Here is a 26,843-nt window from a genome sequence, read left to right on the forward strand (position 1 = left end):
AAAGTATAAAAGAACACCATTGATCAATTATTTTTAGATCATAAGTTAACATATTGACATTATTGACATTGAGCTGCTGCCCCCGCGACCCGACCCCGGATAAGCGGACGACGATGAGGATGAGGAAGTTAACATAGTTAATGGTCAATTAGTGTCCCCCAATTGTAAAGTGTTACCACCCACTTAAAAACCCACAAGTGGAACCTTATGCTATTCTTCTTCTACACAAACCAACATGTTCCAGACATGGCTCCACCCCCGGGCCCTAACCCAGCGGCACCTCACCCAGTGCCCGAGTCTGCAGCCCTTCTTCCCAGTCACAGACATCACTGATGATCTACATTCACGGGCTGGACAGTTGTCGGGGATTCGTTTCAGCTCTGCAGACGGCGTCAGTTCCTTGCCGTCAGAACGATGGAGGTCACTAGGCTGCCCAAGGCCACCACCAGCGCTCCCAGTAGCAGCTTCCATGAGACCCCCTGGAACACCAGGACACACAGTCAACGGCACAGTCCCCCTCGGGTTATACTGGTGAGAACTGATGAGAAAGTAAGTGTTAAGGGTAAGGGTAAAGTCTTACAGGGGCTTTCTTCCCTGAGGGGATGAGGAAGGGCCTGACATTCTCCCCGAGGAGCTGCATGGCTTTAGTCCTCACTTCACCGACCGGTCTGTTACCGGCCTGCCTTTGGACCAGCTTAGACAACTCAAAATGGATGGCCTGGTGGACAGACAGACAGACAGACAGACAGACAGACACAGGTAAATGGATGGCCTGTGGGACGGACAGACAGACAGACAGACACAGGTAAATGGATGGCCTGTGGGCCAGACAGAAACAGTTACGCACTAAGAAGAAAATCTGTCAGTACAAAAGGTGTTGTTGCAGTATGGACGATGACCAGCAGAGGGGAGCAGAGGTATGCAAACTACTGAAAATTGGACAGAATAGATGAAATAGATTTTTTTTTTCAATATAGATAAGCTATAAGAACACGTATTAAACCTTTGATAGAAAACTGAAATTAAATGTTTTTCTTGCATCCATGAAGTTCCATTCTAAAGAAATAAAATGGCAAAATTGATACATAATCCAGGCCAATTAAAAAACTGACTTTGATCTAAACTACATTTTTTCTTGTACTTTTTTTCCACCAGCCACATACTGGTGAAAAATAAAACGCATTCAAACCACAGCCAACCAGAGTGCTGTAAACAGCATTTAGAAAGGGGTGTAATTACCCTGGCTGCAGATATTTGAGTTTGTCTAGAGTCTAGACTGGGGGCTGACATTCAGAACGCCAGCCTCCTAAATCAGGAACGTCAAACAGGAAGGCTCATGAAGTTGTACAACAGAGCATAAATAATTAAATAAAAATAAGAAGGAAATAATTCTACATCTAATTATGCACTTATGTGGCATAAATGAATGGGCGTACCTTGGGGTGTTTGTTGGGACATGTAATTATTTTTTATTTAAAAATGTCACATAGTTTCTAATCCGTTTTTGGCAGATAGTAGCGCTCACCTAAACAAGAAAGAACAGGTTCTTAAGGAAGAGTCAGACTTTAATTACTCCTTCTAATGTAGTAGGGTTATGGATAAACAAATCCAGTTTAAAGAGGATGCCTTAATATTGATATATATATATGACCAAATCTTTGTGCGAGACATGAAGGCCTACATTGTGTCATTAAAGAAAACAAATGTTGTCCAAAAACGAGATTAGACTTTAGATATGTGGAAAAGGGCGATGTGTCGCGGCCTCTAGCAGGGCGCAGGCTCACCTTGGTGGCAGGCTCCAGTTTCAAGGCCTTTTTCAGAAAGTCCATGGCCTCTATGTACTGCCCCTGATCAGAAAGCAGCTGAGGGGGAAGGGAGAGTTAGCATCACGCTCACAGTGTTTCCCACACATAGGCCAATGTGTGGCGCTGCGCCACATATTGAACAACGAGCGCCACAAATTGATTCCGCTTTTCTTATTTATTCTTACTTTTTTAATTTTTAAATGTAACTCCGCCAGCCCGTAATCGCGCCCCCCCCCCCCCCCCCCCCGTCAACAATCCCGTCCGTCCGTCCGCCCGCAACCCAACTCCCCCCCCCCCCCCCCAACAATTCCACCCCAATTCCACCCCGTCATAACGTAAGCATTATAAGCAGTGGCGGTTTTAGGCACGGGCGATAAACGAGACACACGAGAAAGAAAATGATCCGCGCATTTTCTATTATCGATAATACCCCCCCCCGTCCCCCCCGTCAACAACTCCACCAGCAGGTAATCACGGCCCCCTGCACTACACTGCACTCATGCTAGGAGGCCCGTGAGTCACAGCATTTGTTGACGCAGGAGGAACTCAAGAGAGGTGGTCGCGGTGGCGGAGGCGGATGCGTCACTGAGTAGCCTCCCCATGGAGGCCATTTGAAAATAACACTTTGACCAAAGAAGGCCGATGACTGATAACACCTGGTATCAGTAGGAGAGACACTTGCCTGTTCATAGACTTGTGAAGAAAGAGAGACTGAACCGTTCTCTGGCTTTCTTTAAATCAACACACATATCCGTACGAATCAATGCAACATCTGGGATTTCGGATGGGTTGTGGATCAGAGATCTTGTGGCGTGTTGGCTCCCCCTTCAGTCATAAGCCTAACGCTATGACTCAAGTGCGGTCGATGAGCGGGTCGGCCCTCACCTTCCCGGTGCGGAACAGGGCCTTGACGTTGTTGGGCTCTAGGCAGAGCACGTCGCGGCTGGTGTGCAGGGCCTCGCTGGGCTGCTGCAGCCGCATCTGCGTGGCGGCCAGGTTGTTGAGGCACTTCACCCGGTAGGCGTGCACCTCCTCCTCCTCCTCCACCACCAGGCCGTCCTCGCTGGGGTCTGGAGAAAAAGGGTGGGGGGGGGGTCAGGGGGGGGAGAGATATAACACCAAAGGCTGACTCTCAAATCGTTCTCCGACCATAGTATTGTGTTCTGCTGTGTCCGTTGTTGTCTTTGTAAGCGTGTACTGAGCTGTTGAGTGATTAAGGAGCGTTGGACTAGTTTTTGGGGAGTTTAAGGAGTGGCGTCTTCATGAGATCAGATAAAACGAGCTCTGAGGAGTTACCTCTCTTTCAGGGACATTGATAGATGATACTTTGCTTTATGGTTGCTGACCTGACTATGTTTCCCAGATAACACTTTCTCAAAGCACAAGGTTTATAAAGAGTTGTGTGCACTCGCCATTCTTGAATTAAAGAGGCAGAGAAACGGTGTCAAAGACAGTGGGTTGACACTGTTGGTGGGTTACAAGTGGGTTACAGAAGTGGAGCGTGGCAGACGTATCACTTTATTCACAAGTTTATCATAGGAGGGGAGGGGCAGTTTAAATATACCTAGAGCCCTGCATTTTAAATAAGGGGATAAGGTGTAGGGAGGCGGCTGACACATGGTCAGTCATGGCCCACATCCTGTACAGATCATGTGCCCCACATGCTGAAATCCTACCTCCTTCAGTGAACTGAACAATGAATTCAAACAAGTGATCCATGATTATTCATACGTGGAGCAGCCAGCCGTGGTATTATCTCTAAACCAGACCAGGGAAATCAAATGAAAATCAAATGATCCTCTTGAGTCCGCCAGTTTCTGTGATCAAAGTGATTATGGTGGTGGCAATAATAATAATAATACAGTTGATTAGGAGGAATTAAGGAATTGAGCTAATATACTGCCTCCGCCAGTCAGTGCGTAGAGCTGTGAGCCTGCATAAGGATAGTGTTATTAGTGCAGGTAGCAATTGTTGTGAAAAGAACAGGTTAAGTCTGTGTGTGTGTGTGTGTGTGTGTGTGGGTGTGGTTGTGTAGTATAGTATATGCTGAACAAAAGGTGGTTTATACAAACCGCCTGATAGAAACCGCCCGCATATAGACACTAAATGAATTTACATTGACATTTACATTGAGGGCCTTTAGCAGAACCCTTAACCCTAACAATTGATCCAAAGCGACTTAAGATACACACATTCACACAGCGGCGGCGGCGTCGACCACGGAAGGCGACAGTTGAGTGCGTCGGGAGCAGTTGAGTCGAATGGATCGGGGGTAACACAACATTTTACTCCCCTAAACCATCGAAACCAGTCTGGTGATAGCACCACCCCGGCGCTCACCTCTGGCGCTTGTGGTGAGCACGTCCAGAGCCATCAGGTAGGCCCTGGCCGCCATGTGGTACTCCTCCCTCTGGAAGTGGACGTTCCCCCGCTCCCGCTTCTGGTTGCCGATGCGGATGCGGTCGGGGATGGGCAGGCTCAGGGGGTCCCGCTTCTCCTGCACCCCCTCCACCTGCAGCTGGTACAGGAGGGGCGCCAAGGAGGGGATATCAGGCTCCCTGCCACACACACACACACACACACACACACACACACACACAGACACGCACACATGCACGCACACACACACAAACACATAGATGCAGATGCACACAGAAATTATTGAAGGGATGGATTGTCAGATAGACAGGCAGGCAGATAGACAGATATGCAGACAAGACTTAGCTTACTATTCTGATGTGCTATGCTTGACATAGTCAATCATCAGTCACAGTGCCTCATGAATTCCTCACATTATGACTCAATCACTCCTTCATCGCCCTCAGCATCAATGATGACAGAAGTGATGCGACCCTTCAAGCAATGACAATAGATCCTCAAGCCGATTTACATCACTGTTTCAACGTTGTCGTCGTTAAAATGCGACACTTGAAGCTGCATCGTGGGTGTGGATTTGGGCGGGTGTGGAATTTCTATTTATTAAAATGTCATTTGTTAATCAGACAAACCTCTAAGCTCAGTCAGTACCCTGAAAACTAAACTTCCACTTAAAAATGGATTCCACTTAAAACGGCATCGTTTCACTTTTTCCCAGCATTCATCATTTCATCGTGTGTCCCCTCTTGTTTACAGGGTGAAACAAGCCCCTGGCGTGGTGAGCCGTGGGTGGACTGGTTTCGTTTTTCAGACATGCCTAATTACAAAGGATGTCACATAGAGAGTGATGGCTGCTGTGAAAAAAAAGTGTCAGGTAAAGGTTATTCCTAACGGATCGCTGCAGTGAGCAATAGGTTAAAAAAAAAAAACGCTCCTAAGTTACATCACGGCAGTTTAACCCCAAGCGAGATCATGTCCCGTTGACCTGCTCAGCCAGAGCCCAGATCTGAGACTCAGGGCGGACAGAGGTGAGCCGAAGCCAACGCTTCAAGCCTCTCCTTGTTGGAAGGCAAGCCGATACCATACCGGGGGAGAGCTCGGTCACAGTGTGAATAATTCAACCGCTCCGTGTCCATGACACAACTTTCTACCGGCCAACAGCGTCGGTGCGCGGCCCAAGCCCCTGGGTGGCTGTGTCAGCAGGTCGCATTGGGTTACTGCCTCACCTCCCCCCCCCCACCCCCCCCCCCCCCCCCACCCCGACCATAGAGAATACACGGGCTGCCAGAGGATGCATACGGGTCCCAAAGGCCACCTCCATGGCCTTGGGAACCCGAGCCAGCTCTGCTTGTCCCCTGAGAGGGTGGGTGGGAGACCGTGGGGAGACGCAGCATTCAGAGCGGCTCGAGTTCACAGCATCGAGCATCAAGCCCCGTGGCTTTAGAGAGGTCTGTCTCAGCAGCTCCTCTTGGTTCTGTGTATGCGAGCAGTGATTCAACGTAACATGACTGGGGAGCTGGCGGAGAACCAGGGGTTCAACCGTGAGGCCCGACGTGCGACAGGAGCCGTGCCATATGAGAGTGCAAAGATGTAAATACTTGGTCACTTCTGCTTGCCTTTGAGTCGCTCAGTGCTCACACTCGTGCTGGGAGCAGGACACCACTTGTTATTCGCGCTTTCTCCTTTTCCCCCTGAGCTATTCTGGAACGTGTTCTCCACATCCCTCAGGCGGAGTGTTACATAAGAGTGCTCAGTGTTTGATAACAAACAATGCATACAATGACAATGACGCCAATGCTGACACTGTTGCCCATGGTTCTGCTCATATGGATAAAGTTCAACACCCCAGTCTGATTACGGTTACCTTTGGATCTGCGGTGGGGATTGTAAGTGAATGTGAAAAGTGTAGGCACACGTTGCATGCAGATAAGCCGGTTTGAAACTGCTGCCTAGAGGACGACATGAGAGTAGGTATGTCTGAATTTATTATCTTATATGTGTGTCTGAGGCAGTTATGACCAATCATGAAAATGGCTTGAACAGTATGCAGTGTTTGTTATAGGCGAGTAGCTTTTGCAACGTTGTATCATGAGTATCATGTTGTATCATGAGTCATGAGTTCATCAGATTTGTGACTGATTGACTGATTATGTCCATGGAATGATCACCATTTCTCCAACACCAGGGGGCTTCACCATACATGTGTTATCACATTATGTATAAGAGCAGAACGGCTGAGGAAAACGAGTGAAGCTTCTCCATGATATTAAAAGTAAAAGGAAAACCAGCCATCTGCTTAGGAAAAAAACATATGAAAGATCCTCAGTTTCAAACAGCTTGATATTAACTCTTAAGCAAATAAGCTAGTGAACGTTGTGATACCAGGTACAAAATCGGCCTCAAAAACAGATGTCTGGAAAGTCAGTGAAGTAGTGTTTGGCTTGTGAATAATTGAAAGGCAGAACCCTATACCCATCATGCCATTGATTTTTCTATTTACTCTGGAAAAAGGCAAGAGAGAGCTCAGCGTGAGTCACGAAACGAGCACATCTGACGAGAAGTGCTGAGTCACTGCCCAGCCCTGCCTTAGCGGCTACAGCCACACTCCAAACCTTTCACACCAGACTGAAAGATCAGTGTGTTACCGGTGGTTAGCCCGGAGACAAAAGAGGGCGGTGACACAAGCTACACATGCTACGCCGCTCAACGGCTCAAAACCATACCGCCGTTGCGCAAGGATTTCTGAGCAAAACAGGCAATCCTCCTCCTGCAGGATTCAAAAGATGACCTTTTGTGGCTTACTATCGTGACACTCAGCGGGGGGGGGCAGAGACGGATGCTCTTACAGCAGACCCATCCGCAGGCGGCTGCTGGTTACACAGAGTAGAGTCACTGGAGTCACAGCGGAGGAAAACAAGCCCAGAGTGGGCGTGGCGGTGATGGACGGCAGGGAGAGTCCGGTGTGTGCTTCTGTTGCCGTGGCGATGCTCAAAGCCATTAAGTAATTAGCGGAGGGCCGGGGAGCACTGAGTGCGAAGACACGTTGACAGATCTATGGGTTTATGGTGTTAAAGAGGTCAATGGTGATTAGCGCTGCAACACAACACTGCAGCAGCCAGATTAGCCAATGAGCCCCCTGGGTGTGTTTTAAGTACAGACAGGAAACACAAGCTGGTCAGTGGGACAAGGGGACAAGCCCATCTATCTGGTAAAACCGAGTGACCTGCCCACCACGGCACTGGAACCCGAGAGCGCTGCCGTATCCCGCGATGCTGTTGTCCTCCAAACTAGACCCCCACTGCTGCCCCTTTGTCCAATCAAAACACCCTTTCTTCCAATTGTACACATGTTTATCATGTATGGGTACTAACGACATCAAAATATTTTGAAATAGCTCAACTTTTGTGGGGAACAGTTGAACGACTCGGAAAGACTATGAATTATCATAGAAAGACTAACTTTGACAGTTAAGTCACAGGAAAGGTAAAGTAGGTGTATTAATCCATACACTTTTTAATCCTCTGGAGCGACGCTGTAAATCACCATGGGACCCTAAACGGAATAAAGGCCCACTGTGTGAACGCTTATCTCGCCAACATCAGGGACTGAGATGTGCACCGCAGGAGCTAGCAGGGCCTAGCGAAAGTGGATGGTTAAGCTGGGTTAAAGAAGATGGAGCATTACATTAGCCAGGCATTAGCTGAGGCCCCACATCTGCCAGCACAGCGAGACAGGGACAGGTTTAAAGGAAGCAGCCTATCCTAGAGGGTCTCTAAAGACGCCTCTACTTTTCCTAATGGATTTGGGCTACATCGAGGGAATATTCATGTTCAACATCAAATAAGTCATTTTAATTGGAAAGTTTACCATATATTATAAATGATAGTGGCTCAATATGTAGATGCAGTTGAATTAAGTAAACAGAGCCGTACACCACTTATGTTGAATGTGTTGTGTAACTAAGCATAGCCCTCTGGCATAGCCCTGTTTGAAACAAGTTACATTTTATGGGTGAAATTCCACTCAATGCTATTTCTATAAAAGCAACATTCTGGATTGTATGCGAGGAATTCCACTCAATGCTCTCCGTGTAAAAGCAACATTCTGGGTCAAAGATCGTTTTACGACTTGTTTTGTTGAAAAATAGAGTCCTCAAAATAGAGTCAAAAGATCTCTTAAAATGGATCAAGTGCAGCTTTGTATCTCCAAAAGGTTTAATCGATGCAGAATTCACAAGTTTTTAATGAGAACAAGCGGGTTGTGCCTCAGTATGGCACTCGTGTGTGATACTACAGCCTCATTATAAGCCCCGGCAGAATGTTTACATTTTCCTGGTTTCTGATTTATGAAGCGGCCTCATCAAAGCTTACACGTTTACCCTGCGTGAGCAGCAGGCGCTGGCGGCTGATAAACTGCACCGACACTTTGCTGCAACGCAAACTTCCCCATTAACGTTTATGGATGTGCAGCCCAGTCACAGCGGCACCTTTAACAGCCTCTGAACGTCACGCTTGCCTGTAAGGACACCCACAGAAGTCTTGACGTGCGACACGCTATTATCAGCACCATGGCATGCTATGTTGGAGGTTGTTTTTTTGTATTATTGGATGTTTCATGCTGCCTGTTTTTCTACGTCCATAGATGAACATGACACAATTACAAACAACTCAAAGGAGCTTATCCCTAATCCTGGTGAAACGCCATTGGCCACATCCCCCCCCCCCCCCCCCCCCTGTATGCCACAAAATATACTCTGCATTTTCTGCAAAACAGCCATCTGGGGGGGGGGGGTACAGTGATTTACCGTAGCGCTGCTGCCATGATGTGTGTTTTTCCATACTGTTTGTTTTCCTTCCCTCCGCCAGCGGGGAACTATAAAGCGGAGGGTAGTGGGGGGTGGCAGGGATCAAGGCGAGCTACCGGCCACGTCGTGGGGGTTCAGCTCCTCAGAGCGCCACGTTTAATCCACAGCAGGTGCGTTCCTGGCTGGTTAAAATGGAGATGTACGAATCAATTCAGCCCTGGGCCAAATGCATTGTACACGCCTGGCTTTATAGGGGTACACTATGCTATAGACTGGTACACTGCATAACTGTGCATCGCGGTACTCAGGGGAACAAGTGGGGATCAGTTGATTGAGTTGAAAATCCTCCCATATACACTGGGCAATAGCTCAGCATGAGGTGGCTGATTTGAGTCTCAGGTCCTTTTAGTGAAAAAAAGTGAAATTGATTTATTGTTTTTTCTGCAGGTCTCTCACGTAATGGCATTAACGGCACACAGTGGTGCTGTATTGACATTACGGTCATTTCTTAGTCCCGAAGGGCTTCTGTAAATTGTCTTGTGAAAGCATTTGGGGCCGGCTCTTTTGAAATCGTCTGAGACTGAGTGGAAAGAAATAACCGCGTTATCTCTGCCTTCACGACGCCTCCAGTAGCACCAAGTCGACCAGGCAACAACACCGTTCGCAAAAAGCTGCAAAAAAAAGTTTGCTTTGTAGTAGGAATCAGAATCCGAGGTCCGAGTTCTCTGACTGACAGGGAGAGGAGCAGGCTTTCAGACAGGTACACAAGACGCTAGGAATGACCCCGGCTGAGGCTTCTCAGGGCAGGGCAATTTGCAGTCCATAAGGAGGTTCACTCAGCTGCGAGCAGAAGGGAGGGTGTTTTTAGATATAGTTATTATAGTGTGACAGATGGGGAAGTAGCGGAGGCAAACAAGCTCCAGTCCACGGCTGTTTAGGATTAAACTTCAAAGCCTTCTCGGTCACAGCCAATTCAGAAATTGACCACAAATGCAAGTTTTTGGTGGACGTTTTTCAATACCACTCATAATTGCCGACTTCCTCAGTGGGAATTAATCAACGACAGAGTCAACATCAACAGCAAGCTTTCATAAAAATATGATTTAAAATGTGGTAAGAAGAAATGGAATCATCTTTTTACAAGTTTGGCAGAACTCTCCTTGGACCCCTTTAACATCGTAGAGATAGAAACAGACATTGACGCGACAACAAACGGCTTTGTCAATAATAAACGACATTCTGGGAGGAGAAATAAATGTCAGGAAAATGGATGACTATCCACAGCTAATTTCCTTTCAAGTCGGGGCTGTCATGAGATTGATATGCAAAACAACCGGTTACCTGCTATCAAAGAACCAATCCAAAGGTGAACAGCCATCCCGTAAATGTCACATCTTGGGAGTACAATGCCTTTAAACAGCGCACCCCTATTGGATCACACAGACGGTTCCTGGACATTACAGCGGTTGCACTCTGATGACCCTCGTTCATCAACGGCTGCTGTGAAACGCCAGTGACGCTGTGAGCAAAGGATCCCCATAAAACAATACAAAGACAATACACAGACTCAGTGTGGAACCATAACCACGGAGAGCCGCCCTGAGGCCACACACAGAGAGGGAGAGCTTATGCTGTATTTCAGATGAACTGCAGCACATGGTGGCCGTGGCCAATGAACCGCGCCCTGGTGGACGGCGGGTTCCACATGCCTCCACATGTTCAGGAGGAGGTCCGAGGCGTGGAGCCCGGGTTCATTAGCCGCGCATCCAGAGCGGAGAGTCGGCTGAACCGGACCCGTTCACTGAGCGTGGCTCTTGTTGACGCGCCGATGGTTAGCATGGCGACGTGCTGCGGAACTTAAGTCACCTGAACTAAATGTCATGAGCGTGGGTATTACGCGACGCAGTCATGCCGCTAAGTAAGACCTGTTTTGGTTAATGGGCAAACGCGGTGTGGGTACTATTGACTTGATTATTTAATCGATGCTTAGGGCAGTCAGTGGTAGTACACCCTTCATTAATCTGGAAGGGGGTAGTGAAACAGCACCGCGTGCAATGCTTGTGTGTGTGGTGTGTCTGGTGTGTGTGTGTGTGTGTGTGTGTGGGTATGTGTATGTGTGTGTGGTCTGTCTGGTGTGTGTGTGTGTGTGTGTGTGTGTGTGTGTGTGTGTGTGTGTTCATGACACGTGTGTGTCTGTGTGTGTGTGTGTGTGCGTGTGTGTTCACGACACCTGTGTGTGTGTGTGTGTGTGTGTGTGTGTGTGTGTGTGTGTGTGTGTGTGTGTGTGTGGGTGCATATGTGTGTGAGTGAGCGATGACGTCAAACTGACGCCTCAATGGGATGACTCACTCGCTGTGACCTCAGAGATAACAGCTACCCCCCCCCCCCCCCGCCGACACACTTCCTGCGTCCGAGCGGCCAGGAGGACCCCCCCCCCCACCTGACGCCCGCGTGGACCTCAGGTAGGTGGGGCGCCGAGCCACATCCAGAGCATGTCCTACGCTGAGGATCACACACACGTCTGCGTGTGTGTGTGTGTGTGTGTGTGTGTGTGTGTGTGTGTGTGTCCGCCTGTGTGTGCGTTTGTATGCGTGTGATTGTGTGTGGCCATCATGTTTACCCTCACGTGTGCGTGTGCGTGTGCGTGTGTGTGTGTGCATACAATTAAAAGGCATGGGTACCGGCCAGGGCATGTCACGCACATGCGTTGGGTCTGTTCGGTTTGGATGCGTCTCTCACCGGGCGTCGTGTTACCCCCGTACGCCTCCACTCATATAGTGTTACAGTGCAAAGGAGGATTTCAAAAAAGAGCCTGTTCATAAGTTGCCCAGCAACAATGTTATTACAGCGGCACAATGGATAGTGTGCTGGAGGTCAGATTATAGGATCTGTGTTGTGAATCCAGCCTCAGCCTCAAGCCATCAACTGATTAGCACTAGAAGCAACAAAAAGGAGATAGGAAAAAAGGAAATCAACCAGGGAAAAAAAGAATAAGAACAGCAAAGAAATGAAGTATAATGATATGCTGATTTCGATAATAGGCAGGAGTCACACTCAGGGAAAAGCGCCATGCCTAGCTGTCGACAGTCAGCGCATTTAATTACTGCCAGCTACCAAACAGAGGTCTCTTCCTCCTCATCCCTCTCTGGTTTCCTCCACCTCTCTTTATTACACACAGCAGGTGGGCGGACTGGAAAGAAGGGAGAGTGCCTTGGGTGGAAAAGGTGGCAGCAGGGTACAGCAGGATTAGAGATAAACTGTTATCTGTGTGTGTGCGTGTGCGTGTGTGTGTGCGTGTGTGTCTGCGTGCGTGCATGTGTGCGTGTGCATGTCTGTGTGCGTGTCCGCGTGTGTGTGTGTGTATGCGTGTGGTTATATGACACGGCACAGAGATTGTCACTGCTTGGTAGACGGCGGGCTGTTATCCAACGTCCTGTGTGGCTTTCCAAACTGTTTTGGTTTACAAGGAAACTGTGTGTGACTCAGACACACAACAAAGGACCTTTCTCACCTGCTTATGTTGAGCAGAAGAAGAAGACAGAAGATGAGATTCTTTGATGGATATTATGATATTATTATTATTATATATTCTTTTACATCAAATAAAGACAGAAAAAGATGATGAGGCAGATAAAAAAAAAACACGGAAAAGTATTAAGGAAACAAACAAAGTTCATCACAACTCATGAGCTATAGAAGTGTTCCCAGGAAGGAGTCTATAAACCCCAGCCTTTCAAAGAATCATTTAGGGAGGATTAAGCAACTCCAACCACCACTATAACCAAACCCCTCTTTACACTGAATTTACACCGCAGGCGAGAGAGAGACGTGAGCGTAATGTTGGCGTATCAATTCACTTGTTTATATAACATAACCAAGACGCTTCAGAAATGCTTGAAAATAGAAGTGAAGCGTAAAGTTAAGCTTTGGTCGGCCGTGAGACGGGCGTAGAACGCTGCCGGTGTAAATCAGTGCACTAGTTTGAATGAATTCTATCTCTAGCTGAAGTCGGACGTCTGACGGCCGACTAAAAAACGTGTCTAAAACGGCTCTGGTGTAAATTGGCCTTTAGCCTAATGGAAAGAATGAAACAAGAAAGACAGAAAGACAGACAGGAAGAAAGACAGAAAGACAGACAGGAAGAAACACAGAAAGACAGACAGGAAGAAAGAAAGAACGAAAGAAAATTCTAGGAAACAGATTTATAATCTCATTCATTAAACATACATAAAAAGGAAGGTAAAAGCAGAAGTGGAGAGCCATGTTTAGGGGACTGCTCTGTGTAACAGCCAGGGCTGGATGGATGAGGCCGATAGGCTTTCTCGGAGCGGGTGAAAAGGTAAACATCCCACTGAGATTAGCACAGGCACATGAACAAACACGCTGAGTGATTAATACCGTCGCAACCTCCAGATTCACCTCCAGAATCACATGTGGACAACAGTTCAGTATTCATCAACCTAAAGTACATATCCGATGCTCGAGTTGAAACATTCAAAGGAAAGGTTTAGCTAGAGCCGGGGCCAAGCTCCCGGGGCGCTGGGCTGATCTTATCAGCAGCGCTACAGTTGTCTGTACTTGCTGACATGCTCCTTGAGCATGACATCTGGGTGGGGCATCCAGCAAGACTTCTGTGGGCAAGCTAAAACTAACACAAAGCCCTGAATGAACAAAAGAAGTAAGAGTAATCTCAGTCAAATATTGTTTTGGTTGTGAGCATTGGGTCTTCTTCTTAATTTCCCCTGACAGGAGCATCTTTGTCGCATTAAACTGAGTGAAATCCAAAATGAAGCCTGGGGTTCATCGTTAGTGTTTGTTTCTGCCTCGTTAGTTTAAGAGAGAGTCACAGTATAAACTGTTTAAAATCGGTGGTAATTATTACTTTACCCTGTGTCTTACTCAAAACAAGGAGTCTTGCTTAAACAAATTTGCAAATATGGGAGCAATTGTCATATCAGACAAATGCACTTTGATTACCGACTACAACAAACTTGTGTTGGTTCCAACTTAGGACTCACAAAAGGAATGTTATTATTGCACAATATGTCTTAAGCAGATACACATGTTTATCGCTGCATGCAGAAGTTGCAGGTTTTGTGTGTAGATATTTGTTGTGTAACATTCTTCTCTTCTCTGATAATGTCATTGTAACCCTTCTTGTCATTGTAAGACCTTCCGGATTGAGGTGTCACTCAAAAACTGTCCACACCTTCACCACATTCCAGTGTAAAATTCAGCTGGGTTTGGCTTTGACTCTGTTGAATAAACTACTCCTTTACTCTGCCAATTTTGTTATATCATGGTGATATGATTATTATATTTTGGTTAGTGGTAGTTGTGAATAAAAAAAAACCAAAATAATAATGCCTTTATGTTTGCGAACATGATGCAACAGCTGTCAATCATGGAGGATAAAGCAGCAGTAACGTGGAGCAGAAGTGTAGCTCTGCTTTACACAACAATCCCTCTCCTCGCCACAGTCGCTAGACCAGTGGGGTTGGTTGTCATCACGACGCCAGCTCCCTTGGGTCCTTCCTCTCTCTCTCTCTGTCTTTAAAAAAAATGATCCGCTTCCAATCATAAAACCATAAAACTCGGCCTCTACCACACACTCATAACATAATGTTGTTACAGGCATGCGGTGTCCAGAGTCAGAACGAATCAGGCCCCACGCAGCGATGGTCAGTGTGCGATCATAGTTGGTCTGCAGTGCTCAGTGCTTACGGCTGTCTTCTAGAGTTGTAGTGGCAGGTTACCGAGGTTATCTCTCTAGCTCTATATATCGCAATCTCGCTGTCATTCACGTAAACGCCGTTTGTGACAAACTCTCTTCTTTGATTTACAGCTTTAAAGGTGTGTTTTATTATTGTTAGTGTGGCAGAGGACGCAGCCAGGGTACATTCTTCTACCACTACTAATGATAAGTTTAAAAAAATTTTTTTAAAGATTATTAAAATACATAAAGGCGGGGCGCCCCGGTGGCTCACCGGGTAGAGCGCGTACCATGAAGGCCCGGTTCTGAGCGCAGCGACCTGGGTTCGATTCCTGCCATTGGTCCTTTGCTGCATGGTATCCCCTCTATCTCCCATACCTTCCTGTCTAACTCACTCTAGCATAAAAAGTATAAAATAAAAACGTATAGTAATAATACATAAAGGCACTGTATTTGCCAGCCAACCATTATATTATCGATGATGGAAACTATTTAGCAATGCTTGGAATGTTAGTCCTTTGTTATTGGATTTTAAATAACAATTAAGATCTGGATAGAAAGCATACCATCGCATAATTTGCTGTATGGTTAACAGCAGGGATGACTTGCTGACTGAGGTAGGATTTTACCTTTAAGGGGGCTTAGCTCCAAATAAGATGTGGTCACACCGGCACTGGTTCATTATGTAGGTTATGTGCAGGGGAAAGGGGGGCCATGACTTTGATGATGTGACACACCCTCCATTTTTCAGCTATCCTCGGACTCATAACAATTTGAATTAGGCCTAAATAAAAACGTCCATTTTTAAAAACCAAATCCGAAGACATTTTCAGGCAGGCTGAGATCAGAAACAGTGAGACTTCAGCCCCACTAAACAGGATCTTAAATGGCCCCCTGGTTTACAGTCTGAGTTCCAGGCCAAACATGACATTCCATCCATGCTCTTGGTCCATTTAAAGCCGACCATCTCAACAATTAGGAGAAACGAGTGGTTTCATTGCCTGCATACTTGAGGAAAGACCATCACATCACACAATTCAACAAGTCTCTTTGCCTCGAGTGAACCAGATCGGATTTCTCCCCAGCTCCCCGTTACAGCTGATGATGCTGATGGTGATCACATGTCTCCCTGCGTTCCTGACATACAACTGGGCCGGGCTCAGACATTGTTGGCAGCAGCCAACAATGTTTGTTATCAACTGATAGTTTGATCAACATCTCCTCCACAACAAGAGGGGAGGCATTCCTTTGTGTGTGTGTGTGTGTGTGTGTGTTAGTGTGTGTTAGTGTGTGTGTGTGTGTGTGTGTGTGTGTGTGTGTGTGTGTGTGTGTGTGTGTGTGTGTGTGTGTGTGTGTGTGTGTGTATGTGTGTGACACAGTGGTCAAGCCAACTTACAACTGATCTCATTTCAATAGTCTGTAGTTCTGGACGTCTATTTTACTATTGTTCATCAAACCCTTAGATGGATAGATGTACAGGCCGAGATATGAATACATGTGCTTGAGCAGAACCGTGTGAGGAGGTTGTCTGCAGGACCACTAAATAGGGGCCGCATGTTACTGGTGTTTAAAGAGCTGGCTTGGTGCCTGAGTTCTGTACCTCAGGGGCAGGGCTAAATTTGACTCCACAGCACATAGCCCTAATCAGCTGCATCAAAACAATCATTAACTGAGCTCCTGCTGCCTCCACACCCCCTCACACGTGCACAAACACACACACACACACATACACCCACACACAGGCTCCCTCTCTATGTACACACAGGACGTCTCACTACAGAACTAGGGAGACTTGTATGTCTCATGTATGACCCAGCAACCCTACACAATGTGTTTAATGTATATGGGTGTATTATGTCTATCTAGAGAAAGTACCACAGAATCAGGGCTGTGCATCAGATGATAACCACAGCTCTTTCAATTTGCAAAAAAAAATAACTTATTGGGGGATGAATGTGGAAAACTAATGAACAACTACTAATAACTCTACCAACTCCCAACATTTCAATAGTATTCAGATGGCTCCATCTAACAGCATCCACACAAAGCAGACAATCTGACCAGCCTATAGGATAACAGCACTCATATGACTCCCATGGCTTGGTATATATCCCCCACACCATTAAACAGCGAGACCATAAAAGAGGTGTAGTGTACTACTCAGCAGGAATGGTACATTAGTATGAATTGATGTAAATATGTATTTTGATTATTAAATCATTAAAATAGTACCCAATCCAATACATGCCAATAACTGTTGTTACAATAACTTCACTTTATTCACTTTAATCTATGCGAAAGTATTTGGCAACTGTGTAGTAAAACCATACATTTACACATGTTCAAAGTCAGTAAGCAGTTGATATTTCAACAATTTCTGGGGAGAATCACATACACACACCGTCTCTTTTATGATTGAACTGTTTAATGGTCTGGGGGATATAAACCCAACCATGGGATGTAATACGAGTGCTGTCCTCCCATAGGTTGGTGGCTCTTGGCTTGTCTGCTGTGTTTGAATGCTGTTAGCAGGAGCCATCTGCTGCTGTTTATGGTTCATTAGCCCTGCTACTGAAGACAGCCAGGCTACCCCCACAGCAACAGGTACAAAAGCCAGCCTCTTCTGACTGCTACAATAAACGTCCCATCACGTTGATCCTGGTATCCAATTAGAATAATACATGAGGAAAATCTGTGTTTTCTTTTAGGGCAAACAAACTGTGACTAATGGAGTACACATGATTCCTGGTGGCCATGGTGGGTTGAAAGTCGTAGTGTTCTGGAAAAACTCATACTCCTAATGCATACCTTCCCAGAAGTCCGTAGGCATACTGGGAACCAGCCAGTAGTAACGTGATCTCGTCCCTCTGCATGGTTATAACACACTCTTCCAGGGCCTGCGGGTGAAGAAAAGCCCTGCATTATATTCCAAATGCACGCTGACATGTTGGATTTGCAAATCACTATTTATTAGTTTGTAACTAATACACTCAACGTTGTTGTTATTTGGTATGCCAGTGACCTGCTCTCCAAGATCAGAGTCAAGAGGAACCGCACCTGAATGACATCCGCCTCTCCTATGACGAAGACCAGCTTTCTGTCCTTCTCCACAACACTGCGGTCCTCCAGGAAGCCCTGCAGTTTGACGGTCACTTCCTGGCCCCAGGTGGGGCGCGGGGCATGCGGGGGCCCAGGTTGTAGGACCTTCTTCTTCAGCAGGCAGTCATCTGTGTTACATAGCGAAAAGGATGGAATTGGGTTCATCTGCTGGGTGTTGACTTGGAACGGACAACCCAAGTGCGCAGCAGTTATTTAACTTTTAAAATATATATATATTTATTCATTATTTTGAATATATACATTTCATGTTTGTTCCTTATTGTAAGATGTCTGCTGGGGTTCGAAGGTAGGCCTAAATTGTTTGTTGCACCAAGAGTTGCAGTAACGTGCTTTGTATTTGTGTATTTGCATATTGCCAATCCTACCTGTGATATTCTGCCAATCTTTTGCCTTGAACAGTTCCTCAAATGTCCATTCCTCCAGCACATAATCTGGAAAAAGACTTTCTCCAGAACTGTCCCTCTCCAACACCACATCTGTCTGGGACGGGTCCTGGAATCTGACCGTTTTCCAGCTGTTTGTTTTCCGAAGTTTCTTCCCATCCGCACGTCCTCCGACTCTCTGGTTCTCTCTATAGTTTTCAAGCGCGTGACTTTCTCCTTCTTCGCGTTGGCTCCCCATCTCATCCTTCCCTTCCCTACACGGCTCCTCTCCATCCTGGCCCGGCGTCTGGAGATCCTCCATCTGGGTAGGAAGGTCCATATCTGCGGGCCCAGAGAAAGCCTCGGGTTCAGCAGGGTCCTCTGGCTTTACCAGGGACGGCTTGGGCTCTTCAGCGGACCAGTCTGCTTCCATTTCCCGATCGAGAGCCAGGGACACCATCTGGGGACAACTCCAGAGAGACGAGATGATCCTCCCAGCTCTTCTTGTTAGTTTTGGATCGAAAGTCTTTTTTCAGTCCTGGGTTGAAAGCGATGTGGTATTGAAGTACTTAAATCTGCAATCCAAGAGAGTTAACAGAAAGTATTTACTAAAAGGGAGCATCCACATTTCTTGCTCTGAGCTTCATGTACGGAGGTCTTTCCAATCCGACACAGTTCACCGCTTCTCTGCTGCACTTTGACCTCTCGCCTGCATGCTTGTATTTCCCCAGTGTTGAGGACGCAACCAGAAATGAACAATGTAAAGAAATGGTGCCGCGTACGAAGCAATCACAGTCAGCAGGCTTGCGTGGTGGTAATCTGCAGGATTACAAGACCAAGACCTAATCTGCCAGCATGTCCATAAGCTTCTTAATGACTTCATCAAACTGCGACATAGGGTCTACCGTCATGACGTTGATGTCGTGTTTTTGTAGTTGTTTGCTTGTTATTCGATGAAAAGCAAAAAGGGAAGGACCAGGAGAGTGCTGTTCACACTACCATCGGAAGAGATTGTCACAACAAGTTGCGTATACTTCCTGTTTTTATAACTCACATTATCTTGCTTAAATGCTTGAAATGAACCAAATGAATAAATGGCTTCTGATAACTATAGCAAGTGTTTTAAGACAACCGTGGACATCTTGGCTGCAAAGGTGCTTTTAAGATGCTTCCTTTGTAATGTTTAAGAATATAGGACTAGAGCTAGAACTGTAGTAGGACTACTATTTATTACTTTGAGTACAGGACAAGCAGAGTTTAGGTTGATATATTCATTGGTTGCCCTTAGTTGGCCGTAGATAGCAAAGATAGGTCAATCATATGTATAACCTTTAAAACTGGGCAGCCACAACATTGGCTACATTAAGATAAAAATCAATGGCTATAAAAATATTGGGCCAGTTAGCTGTCCCTGTTTATTTACAGATAGGAGAGTGACTCAATGTGTGTGTGTGTGTGTGTGTGTGTGTGTGTGTGTGTGTGTGTGTGTGTGTGTGTGTGTGTGTGTGTGTGTGACAGAGAAAGAGAGAGAGAGAGAGAGTAAGAAAAAGAGAGAATAAGAAATAGAGAGAGAGACAGCGAGAGAGAGAGTAAGAAATAGAGAGAGAGAGAGAGAGAGAGAGAGAGAGAGAGAGAGAGAGAGAGAGAGAGAGAGCAAGCGTACGCGCCAGTTCAAGTGACGTGGTTACAGCACGCACCCAGTCTATCTGTAGGATAACTCCGCCCTGGTCCAAGTGACGTTTCAATAGAATGTCGCCAATTCCCCTCAGTTGTAGAAATGGCAGCGCTTAGACAGGAGCATCGGTATGGGCTCTCATGTGTTAAAATCAACAAAATCGCTTCAAACAAAACTCTTTATCACGTCAAACTGACTGACACTGCAATCCGGACTCTCGAAGCGTACCAGAATTTAAAGGTAAGAATGATATCCGTTGTTTTGTTTTCACTGTTGCTTTCATTATATCTGAACTCAAACTAAGCTATTAATTGTAACGATAACGCCCTACTTTTACTTTCGGAGACAAAAAAAGGATAAACAGCAGTAAAAGTGTCATCTGCTGAGTGGTGGCCTGCGTATGGCTTTATTGTGGAGGGCTGTTCCTCGGAAGGGCTGGAGTACAGCAGTTCAAGCTTGAATTACAATCATTAAAGATATGCAGAAGACATTGCCAAATGAATGGGACCCTTTTAAACCTTTGTATGAAAGCTAACGTGGACACTATACGCTCTTGAATGTTGTTTGCGAGAACCCATCTTTATTGTTTTCATAGAAAAAGTTCCCAAATGACACGGTTCAGCCCTAATTCATATTCGTTTTTTAGTTATATATCGCTATCGTGTTTATCGGTATTCCTTATATCCACTGTCTCGCATAGCTTCAGATGCAATAATGGGCTGAGAGAAGCTTTTCTCAGATGTATTGTCGTTGAGAATAACTGAGGAGTCGAGCGAGTCTCCTAGTGGGCTTGTTTTTGGAAGACACTTCAATTGGACCGCATTTATGTACTTACTTACTCCGACTAGGACGGGATGTTGTTGTTCTTTGTTTTGTTTTTCAAATGTAGCAACATATGACTCATACTGTTACATTGTCCCGTGCAACACTGATTTTGGCCTACTTCAGAGTTGTTTTTTCTTGTTCACCGTTTCGCTTGTGGGGCAAATCGTCGCTGCTCTCACGCATTGTTTTGCCCCTTTACCGTCGCAAACCCGCCCAATTCCTCCGCTCATTCGTCCGCCCGCCAGCGTAAACCTCGGTTTTACTCCAATCAGAAGGCCTGACAACTTCCTCCAGGACAAATAACAAAGGGCACGCGACAATATTGGGCTAATGATCATTATTCTGCCACTTGTATCGAGATAAACATATGACGTATCTGAATCAGAATAGCCTGAGTTAACCAATCAATATATAGGCCAATGGCCATAATGTTACAATAATTACAAGAATTTCAACTTAATGATTTCAGTTGACATAGCCCTACAGTTCATTACATATACACATTATACATCATTATATATACAAAATAATTGTAGTTTAATTGGTAGGCTATATGTCTTTCCATTAGTGTAGTGTATGTTAACTACTTCATGCTAGAAGGCAATTGTCAATGGAATATGATAAAGAGTATTTGATGATTTGGAGGTTGGCGGCCAACAGGAGAGAAAGAGACAGAACTAGGCCATGCCCATGCCTGGTATTAACACGGTAATGGCCTAGGTCCCATTTACTACCAGCCCATATTTTCTTGTCAGCCTTTTCTTTAGAAACTAGGTAGCATATTTTGCACTCATCCTTTTAAAAAAGGTGTTGTAGTATTGCACCAGAAACCCTAGCTGTAAAAATATGTTCTCATGAATTATATTTAATTCCTATGCAAACATATGATAGGATGTTGTTGTGAACAACACTTGCTTATTCCCAAGGATTTCCTGTATGTACAAAATGTGTGTCAACCCTTTCATCTATGAATAACATGTGAGGTTAATTGTTTAGTGGTACACTACAATTTGTCTGTTCTCTAAATTACACACACAGTTTATCATAAGTCATGGGACAACACGTGCATAGCCCATGTTACTGTGTATTTTGAACCAGTTTCTGAAATGAATGACAAATCCCACACTTGTTTATGTTGATCCTCACCAGTGACTCTCTCCTCCCCAGGAATCACTTCCAAACCAGCCAGCGATCTGCTTCAAGGGAAACCAAGGGGTGAGTTGTTTTGAATAGGTTTTGAAGGCCTTGAATGAATTAATTAATAATTTTTATTGAGTGTCAAATAACCCTAACACTAGTGTAAATACCATAACACTATTGTTCTCATTTTACACTGGCTTTAAAGATAAACAGAAACCCACACGTTTCGCATATGTGTGATAGCATATTTGCCAATAACGCTCTCTCTCTAATAGAGAGACAGACCCCACGGTTCACACAAAGAGAAACATGTTGCGTGATAAACACAAAGTGGCTGGGTCCGGGGCACTGGAGAGCAGAGCACATGGCGGACAGTGGGCCAGTGGCAGAACATTCACAGTGTGTCCAGGCAGCAGAGCAATCGTCCCCTCCCTGCCCGCTAGGCTACAGCCACACATTTCACTGCTACAATCCGCCCTGTCTAAAAGGAGCTGCTGCTCTAATCCGCGCAAGAGCCGATTGCATTGACCAAAGTGACTTTGCTCTGTACACAAGCGCTGGGTCTGTGTGCTCACACGGGACCTGGGAGCCCCGCTAGCACAGGGGTATGCTATGCCCCCGGGCTGCGAGCCAGGTTACTGGGTCAGGCCCGCACTGGGGGAGGCTTTGTTCTGGGAGGGGAGGTGTGGGGGGGGGGGGGGGGCGGTTGGTGAACCCCAGGGATCCCCCCCACATCTTCATGCCTGTTGTCTCTGCACAGAAATGAACAAAAAAAAATGTCTGACGTAAAGAAATGGAAAGGAATGGCTTTCGGAAATGTTTTTCGCCTTCCTTATCTGCACCGGCACTGGCAGCACAGACGGAATGCACCGGAGCACACCGTGTGTAATATTACGGGGAAATACATACACAAAAAAAAAAAACCTCATCTTGAATCCTCAATATGCCGTCAGTCTGTAAAGCAATTTCTCAAGTGTGTGCAATTGAAGTACGCTTTAATCATGGAATACGATTTGGGTGATTATATCTAGGGTTGGCACATTGCATATTCAAATTGCTTTACAACACTGAAAGCACTGAGCTCCCTCCCCCTCTGACAATGCTGCCTGAGCTGGACCACTGGGCATTAATGAGGTAGCTGCAGCCGTGGGGGAGACCAGATTAAGCCGTTAGTGGGGGGAGCACGGTGGTGAACATGGCAGTCTGGTGTACAGCATACTAGGAGTGCACCCCATAAAGTGTCTCTGGATTTGAAACATTAAGCACCACAGATGATAAATCACGACCCCCAACGTCCTCGTCCCTGCATTTTAGGTTTCCTTTTTGTCTCTAAGAATAATAGATAGATTTGGTTGTTAATTGTTGTTGTTGATATTGTGTTGCCTAGACAGCCTTGTGCAAAGATAGAGCTTATGAAAATCTTTACAAGGTAAATATGGCAGTGTAATTATGATATAGCAATATTGTCTATTTTCCCTAAACTCTGTGGGCGTTTAACACTACTTTTACTATGGAATTGTCTGCCAAGGGTGTAAGGCCATTAAGGGTATTGTCCCCTTAGATTAATTTGACATTCAGTGATTAAGACAGCAAGTTATTTGACATTCAGACAAATGGCAACATATTGCCGACAAATATAATATATATATGTATAATATATATATATATAATATATGAAAATAAAATACAAGTGCAACATCAGCTCATTTAAAGGTGTAGTCGATAGGATGTAGTGCATCTAGCAATGATGTTGTACAGAAAGGCCCTTCTACCCTGGCCTGGGAGCTGCAAATGGGCACTTCCAAAACAATGTGATACGACAGCATTAAATAGCCAAGTGTGGACTGATGAGTTTCTTTGATACATGTATTAGTTGTATTTAGTTAATAAGTCTGTAATCTATAGGGCATTGCTAACAAGTAAGATAGCGATTATGATGGAACACTCTAGAACTGTTTGTCCGTTCTGGGCTCTTGTAGAAACATGGCGGGGCAACATGCCCGCCTCCCTTGTAGAAGACCTACTCCCCCACAACAATTATTTTTCGAATGAGGCTATTCACAAATAAAACATAGTGCATATTATAATCCATTATATTAAATCACCGCAATATAATCTTTGCCCTAAGTTCAACATTACAAGGAAAAATAATGTTTGAAGTATTCTGATATGCTTTATCTTCTTTGTCATATATTGTTGTCCAAAAAGCCATCAAAACAAGCCCCAGCTTTCCTGTTGCTTAGGTCACCAGAATCTGATCTTGCAATCACTTTCCCAAAGCCTTCATGCTTAGCGTCAGAGGGTAAGTGAGGAAGTAAACAAACCCTTGTGCGTGCGCAGGCCCTAAGCCTCCTATCGGCCTCCTAACCTCCCAACACTGGGAACGCAGTGCTTTGTGGTAGGGAAACATTATTAGTTATTATTTGGGTTCACATTTGTGAATTAAAATGACTTTTGAATCAGAATCCTAATAACATTTAAGACATAATTCCAGCCTGGAATTTCACATCTCGGTGTCTCAGTGCACTAAGGTGAATTATTGTGTAAATGATTATCAGGGTAATCCATTACTGATTTATTAGTTATTTCTTCCAATGACCTTGTCTGCCTTGTGTACATTGTACAATTTCACTGTGTGCTAAATTATTAGTGCACGCTCTTCTATTTCAGATTGATTCTGACACATCCGTGGCCTTCATGAGATTTGTCGTGTACAAATGTTTAGCTGCAAACACAGCTCCCATGAAAAGGCATTGTTGATGAGGGCTGAGGAGTGGATGGGAATGTAGCAACTCTCATGGAGATATTCTCCAGATGAGTGTGTGAGACTCTGCTTTCCCCCGGGCCCCCTTCCTGCCTGCCCTCCCGATTATTGCACTGCTTCACCCCATGCCTTGGCTGAATCCTTTGGAGACATCACAAACGCTATCTCACACACGGCTGCTCAGAACCCCCCTCACACACACACGCACACACAAACGCACGCACACACACACACACACACTTCCCCCACCACCGCCACCACCGCATGTCCTTCGCCTCCTCCTACCTCACAATGCAAACAAGCCTTTTCAGTCTGTGTGTGTGAGAGTGTGCATATTGGTGCACCAATCCCTCTCTCTCTCTCTCTCTCTCTCTCTCTCTCTCTCTCTCTCTCTCTCTCTCTCTCTCTCTCTCTCTCTCTCTCTCTCTCCTCTCTCTCTCTCTCTCTCTCTCTCTCTCTCTCTCTAACTAATTAAAATAACAATAACAGGAATGCAGTCAGAGAAGAGAGAAACCCTTTCCAAACAGTAAAGCAAGGAGGGGAAGGCAGAAGAGTCACATGTGGGAGTAAAAAAGGCACACGTCCTTCCATTCATCCAGATGTGTCGAGCTAGGAGTCCCTGCCTGCCCTGCTCGTCTGAGGGCCCACTGTTCACGCTCTAAAGGAGCTGGCCCCGGCGTTTTTACTTATGAATAGATGGTTCTCATATCATTATTGTGTATAGTACTCAACTACTAGCGATTTAGAATGGGCCGCCATGTATGTTAAGGTACCAAGGGAATAGTTTAAATTATTGTTTTATTCAAGTTGGTGAATATAACCAACCCCCCCCCCCCCCCCCCCCCCATCAATTGTTCTGTTCTCAGTGCTCTCAATAGTTATTGCTGCGTTTACACGTGATACTGAATGGACACAAGCGACAGTGGCGCTGCAAGTCAACATAGCTGCTGTAATGTGGTCAAAGGGCAGTGGCATCCTTTCTGAGCAGTTTAGGAGCCCATTGGGGAATCCAATAGGCCACCGGTTGGCTTATGTAATGCATGCATGATAAACAAGACACAAGGGCGAACTTTGATATATGCCTTTACTATATATTCCTTATTTATAAAGTGCAAGGTGCAGTAGTTAATCATTTACTCAGACAAATGATAATTTAAGAACCAAGCCAGCGTAATAACAGTTTCTCTGGTTACACCTTAAAATAAGGAAACATTAATTAACCATTAATTATCATTGTTTAATGCAGGGGGTTAAATGATGTTAGGGGGTAACCCTAACCCCTATTCTAGGGTTAAATCAATTATGAATTAATGTTCCCTTAATGTGAAGTGTTACTGTGTCTCCTACAGCCAACATCCCCCAATATAAGGACAAACAAACAGCATTGTTTTTCTGATGCTCTCAAGTATCATCTTTCAACCAACCGCTGTTTGTGCTGTTACTGAGTCATTAGAGGTAAGCACAGGAAGTACAGATGATTTGGGAAAACAAAGTATGACGTTGGGATTCATCCACAGTACTCATAGTGTAGTGTGTTGACACAAGCAAACTGTTATTCTTTTTAAGTAAGGGTTTAAAAGTAAGAACCCCTACTTCCTGTAAAATGTCAGATACTGATTTTATTATATTTTTCTTAAAAAAAAAAAAGATCCAGTTTGTTCAGTTACAGTATGTTATTGATAGCCCAGTGTGAGCATAGGTTGTAAACAGTATGTTATACACAGTCATTTGTACAAAAAGCCCAGTGTGGACATATGTACAATGTGTTGTATAGATAGCACAGTTCACACATATGTTGTACACAGTATGTTGTGTACACAGTATGTTTGCACATATGTTGCCAACTATATTCATTCATTGGTATAAATAGATAAGACGTGCAACATCAGGGGAAGGAAGCACAATCCTTTGGTATGTATGCTTCAGAAGTATTTCTGAATCAGGAAGTAAACAAATGTCTAGCCTTTCTAATTTTAGTGAGAATATAGTGCAACTCTCCCCCAGTTACAGACAGTACTAAACAACTTCATCGCATTAAGCAGTAGAAAAAACGATTGGTACACAGGGTTTACATGGAATATATATTTTGTAATCTTTTGCTATCATTTCAATTTATTCCATATTGAGATTCTCAAAGTGGGGTATTATGAGGACATATGAGGATGTGGCTCTTTGGCAACCAACACCGTGGCCAGCGGTGTTGTCCAAATTGCTCTTCAGTATTTGAAGGGAGACACCCAAGAAGCGGTGGGGGAGAAG

At 45.3% G+C, this 26,843-nt stretch overlaps 2 protein-coding genes across 2 annotated transcripts in view; one reads left to right on the plus strand and one right to left on the minus strand.

Moving 5' to 3' along the window:
• Positions 1 to 373: 373 nt before the first annotated feature.
• Positions 374 to 18,640, minus strand: fkbp16 (FKBP prolyl isomerase 16; the record flags this gene model as incomplete). Its single annotated transcript, XM_084477405.1, has 8 exons — positions 374 to 479; positions 581 to 718; positions 1,785 to 1,862; positions 2,691 to 2,875; positions 4,146 to 4,363; positions 17,507 to 17,595; positions 17,756 to 17,925; positions 18,184 to 18,640. 8 exons carry the CDS (start codon positions 18,638 to 18,640, stop codon positions 393 to 395), a joined length of 1,422 nt encoding a protein of 473 aa, XP_084333531.1. The 3' UTR covers positions 374 to 392.
• A 1,317-nt stretch (positions 18,641 to 19,957) lies between these two features.
• The window catches only part of LOC311357448 (RNA polymerase II elongation factor ELL2), a gene marked incomplete at its 5' end in the record, with an annotated part of 20,790 nt that continues 13,904 nt past the window's right edge, over positions 19,958 to 26,843 (plus strand). Inside the window, 2 exons of the mRNA XM_084477404.1 lie at positions 19,958 to 20,095; positions 21,848 to 21,895. Of these exons, the coding sequence (XP_084333530.1) occupies positions 19,958 to 20,095; positions 21,848 to 21,895 (186 nt within the window). The remainder of the gene's footprint in view (positions 20,096 to 21,847; positions 21,896 to 26,843) is intronic.

This window comes from Micromesistius poutassou (genome assembly GCF_964030765.1).
Source record: "Micromesistius poutassou genome assembly, chromosome: 13".
Taxonomy (NCBI): Eukaryota; Metazoa; Chordata; class Actinopteri; order Gadiformes; family Gadidae; genus Micromesistius; species Micromesistius poutassou.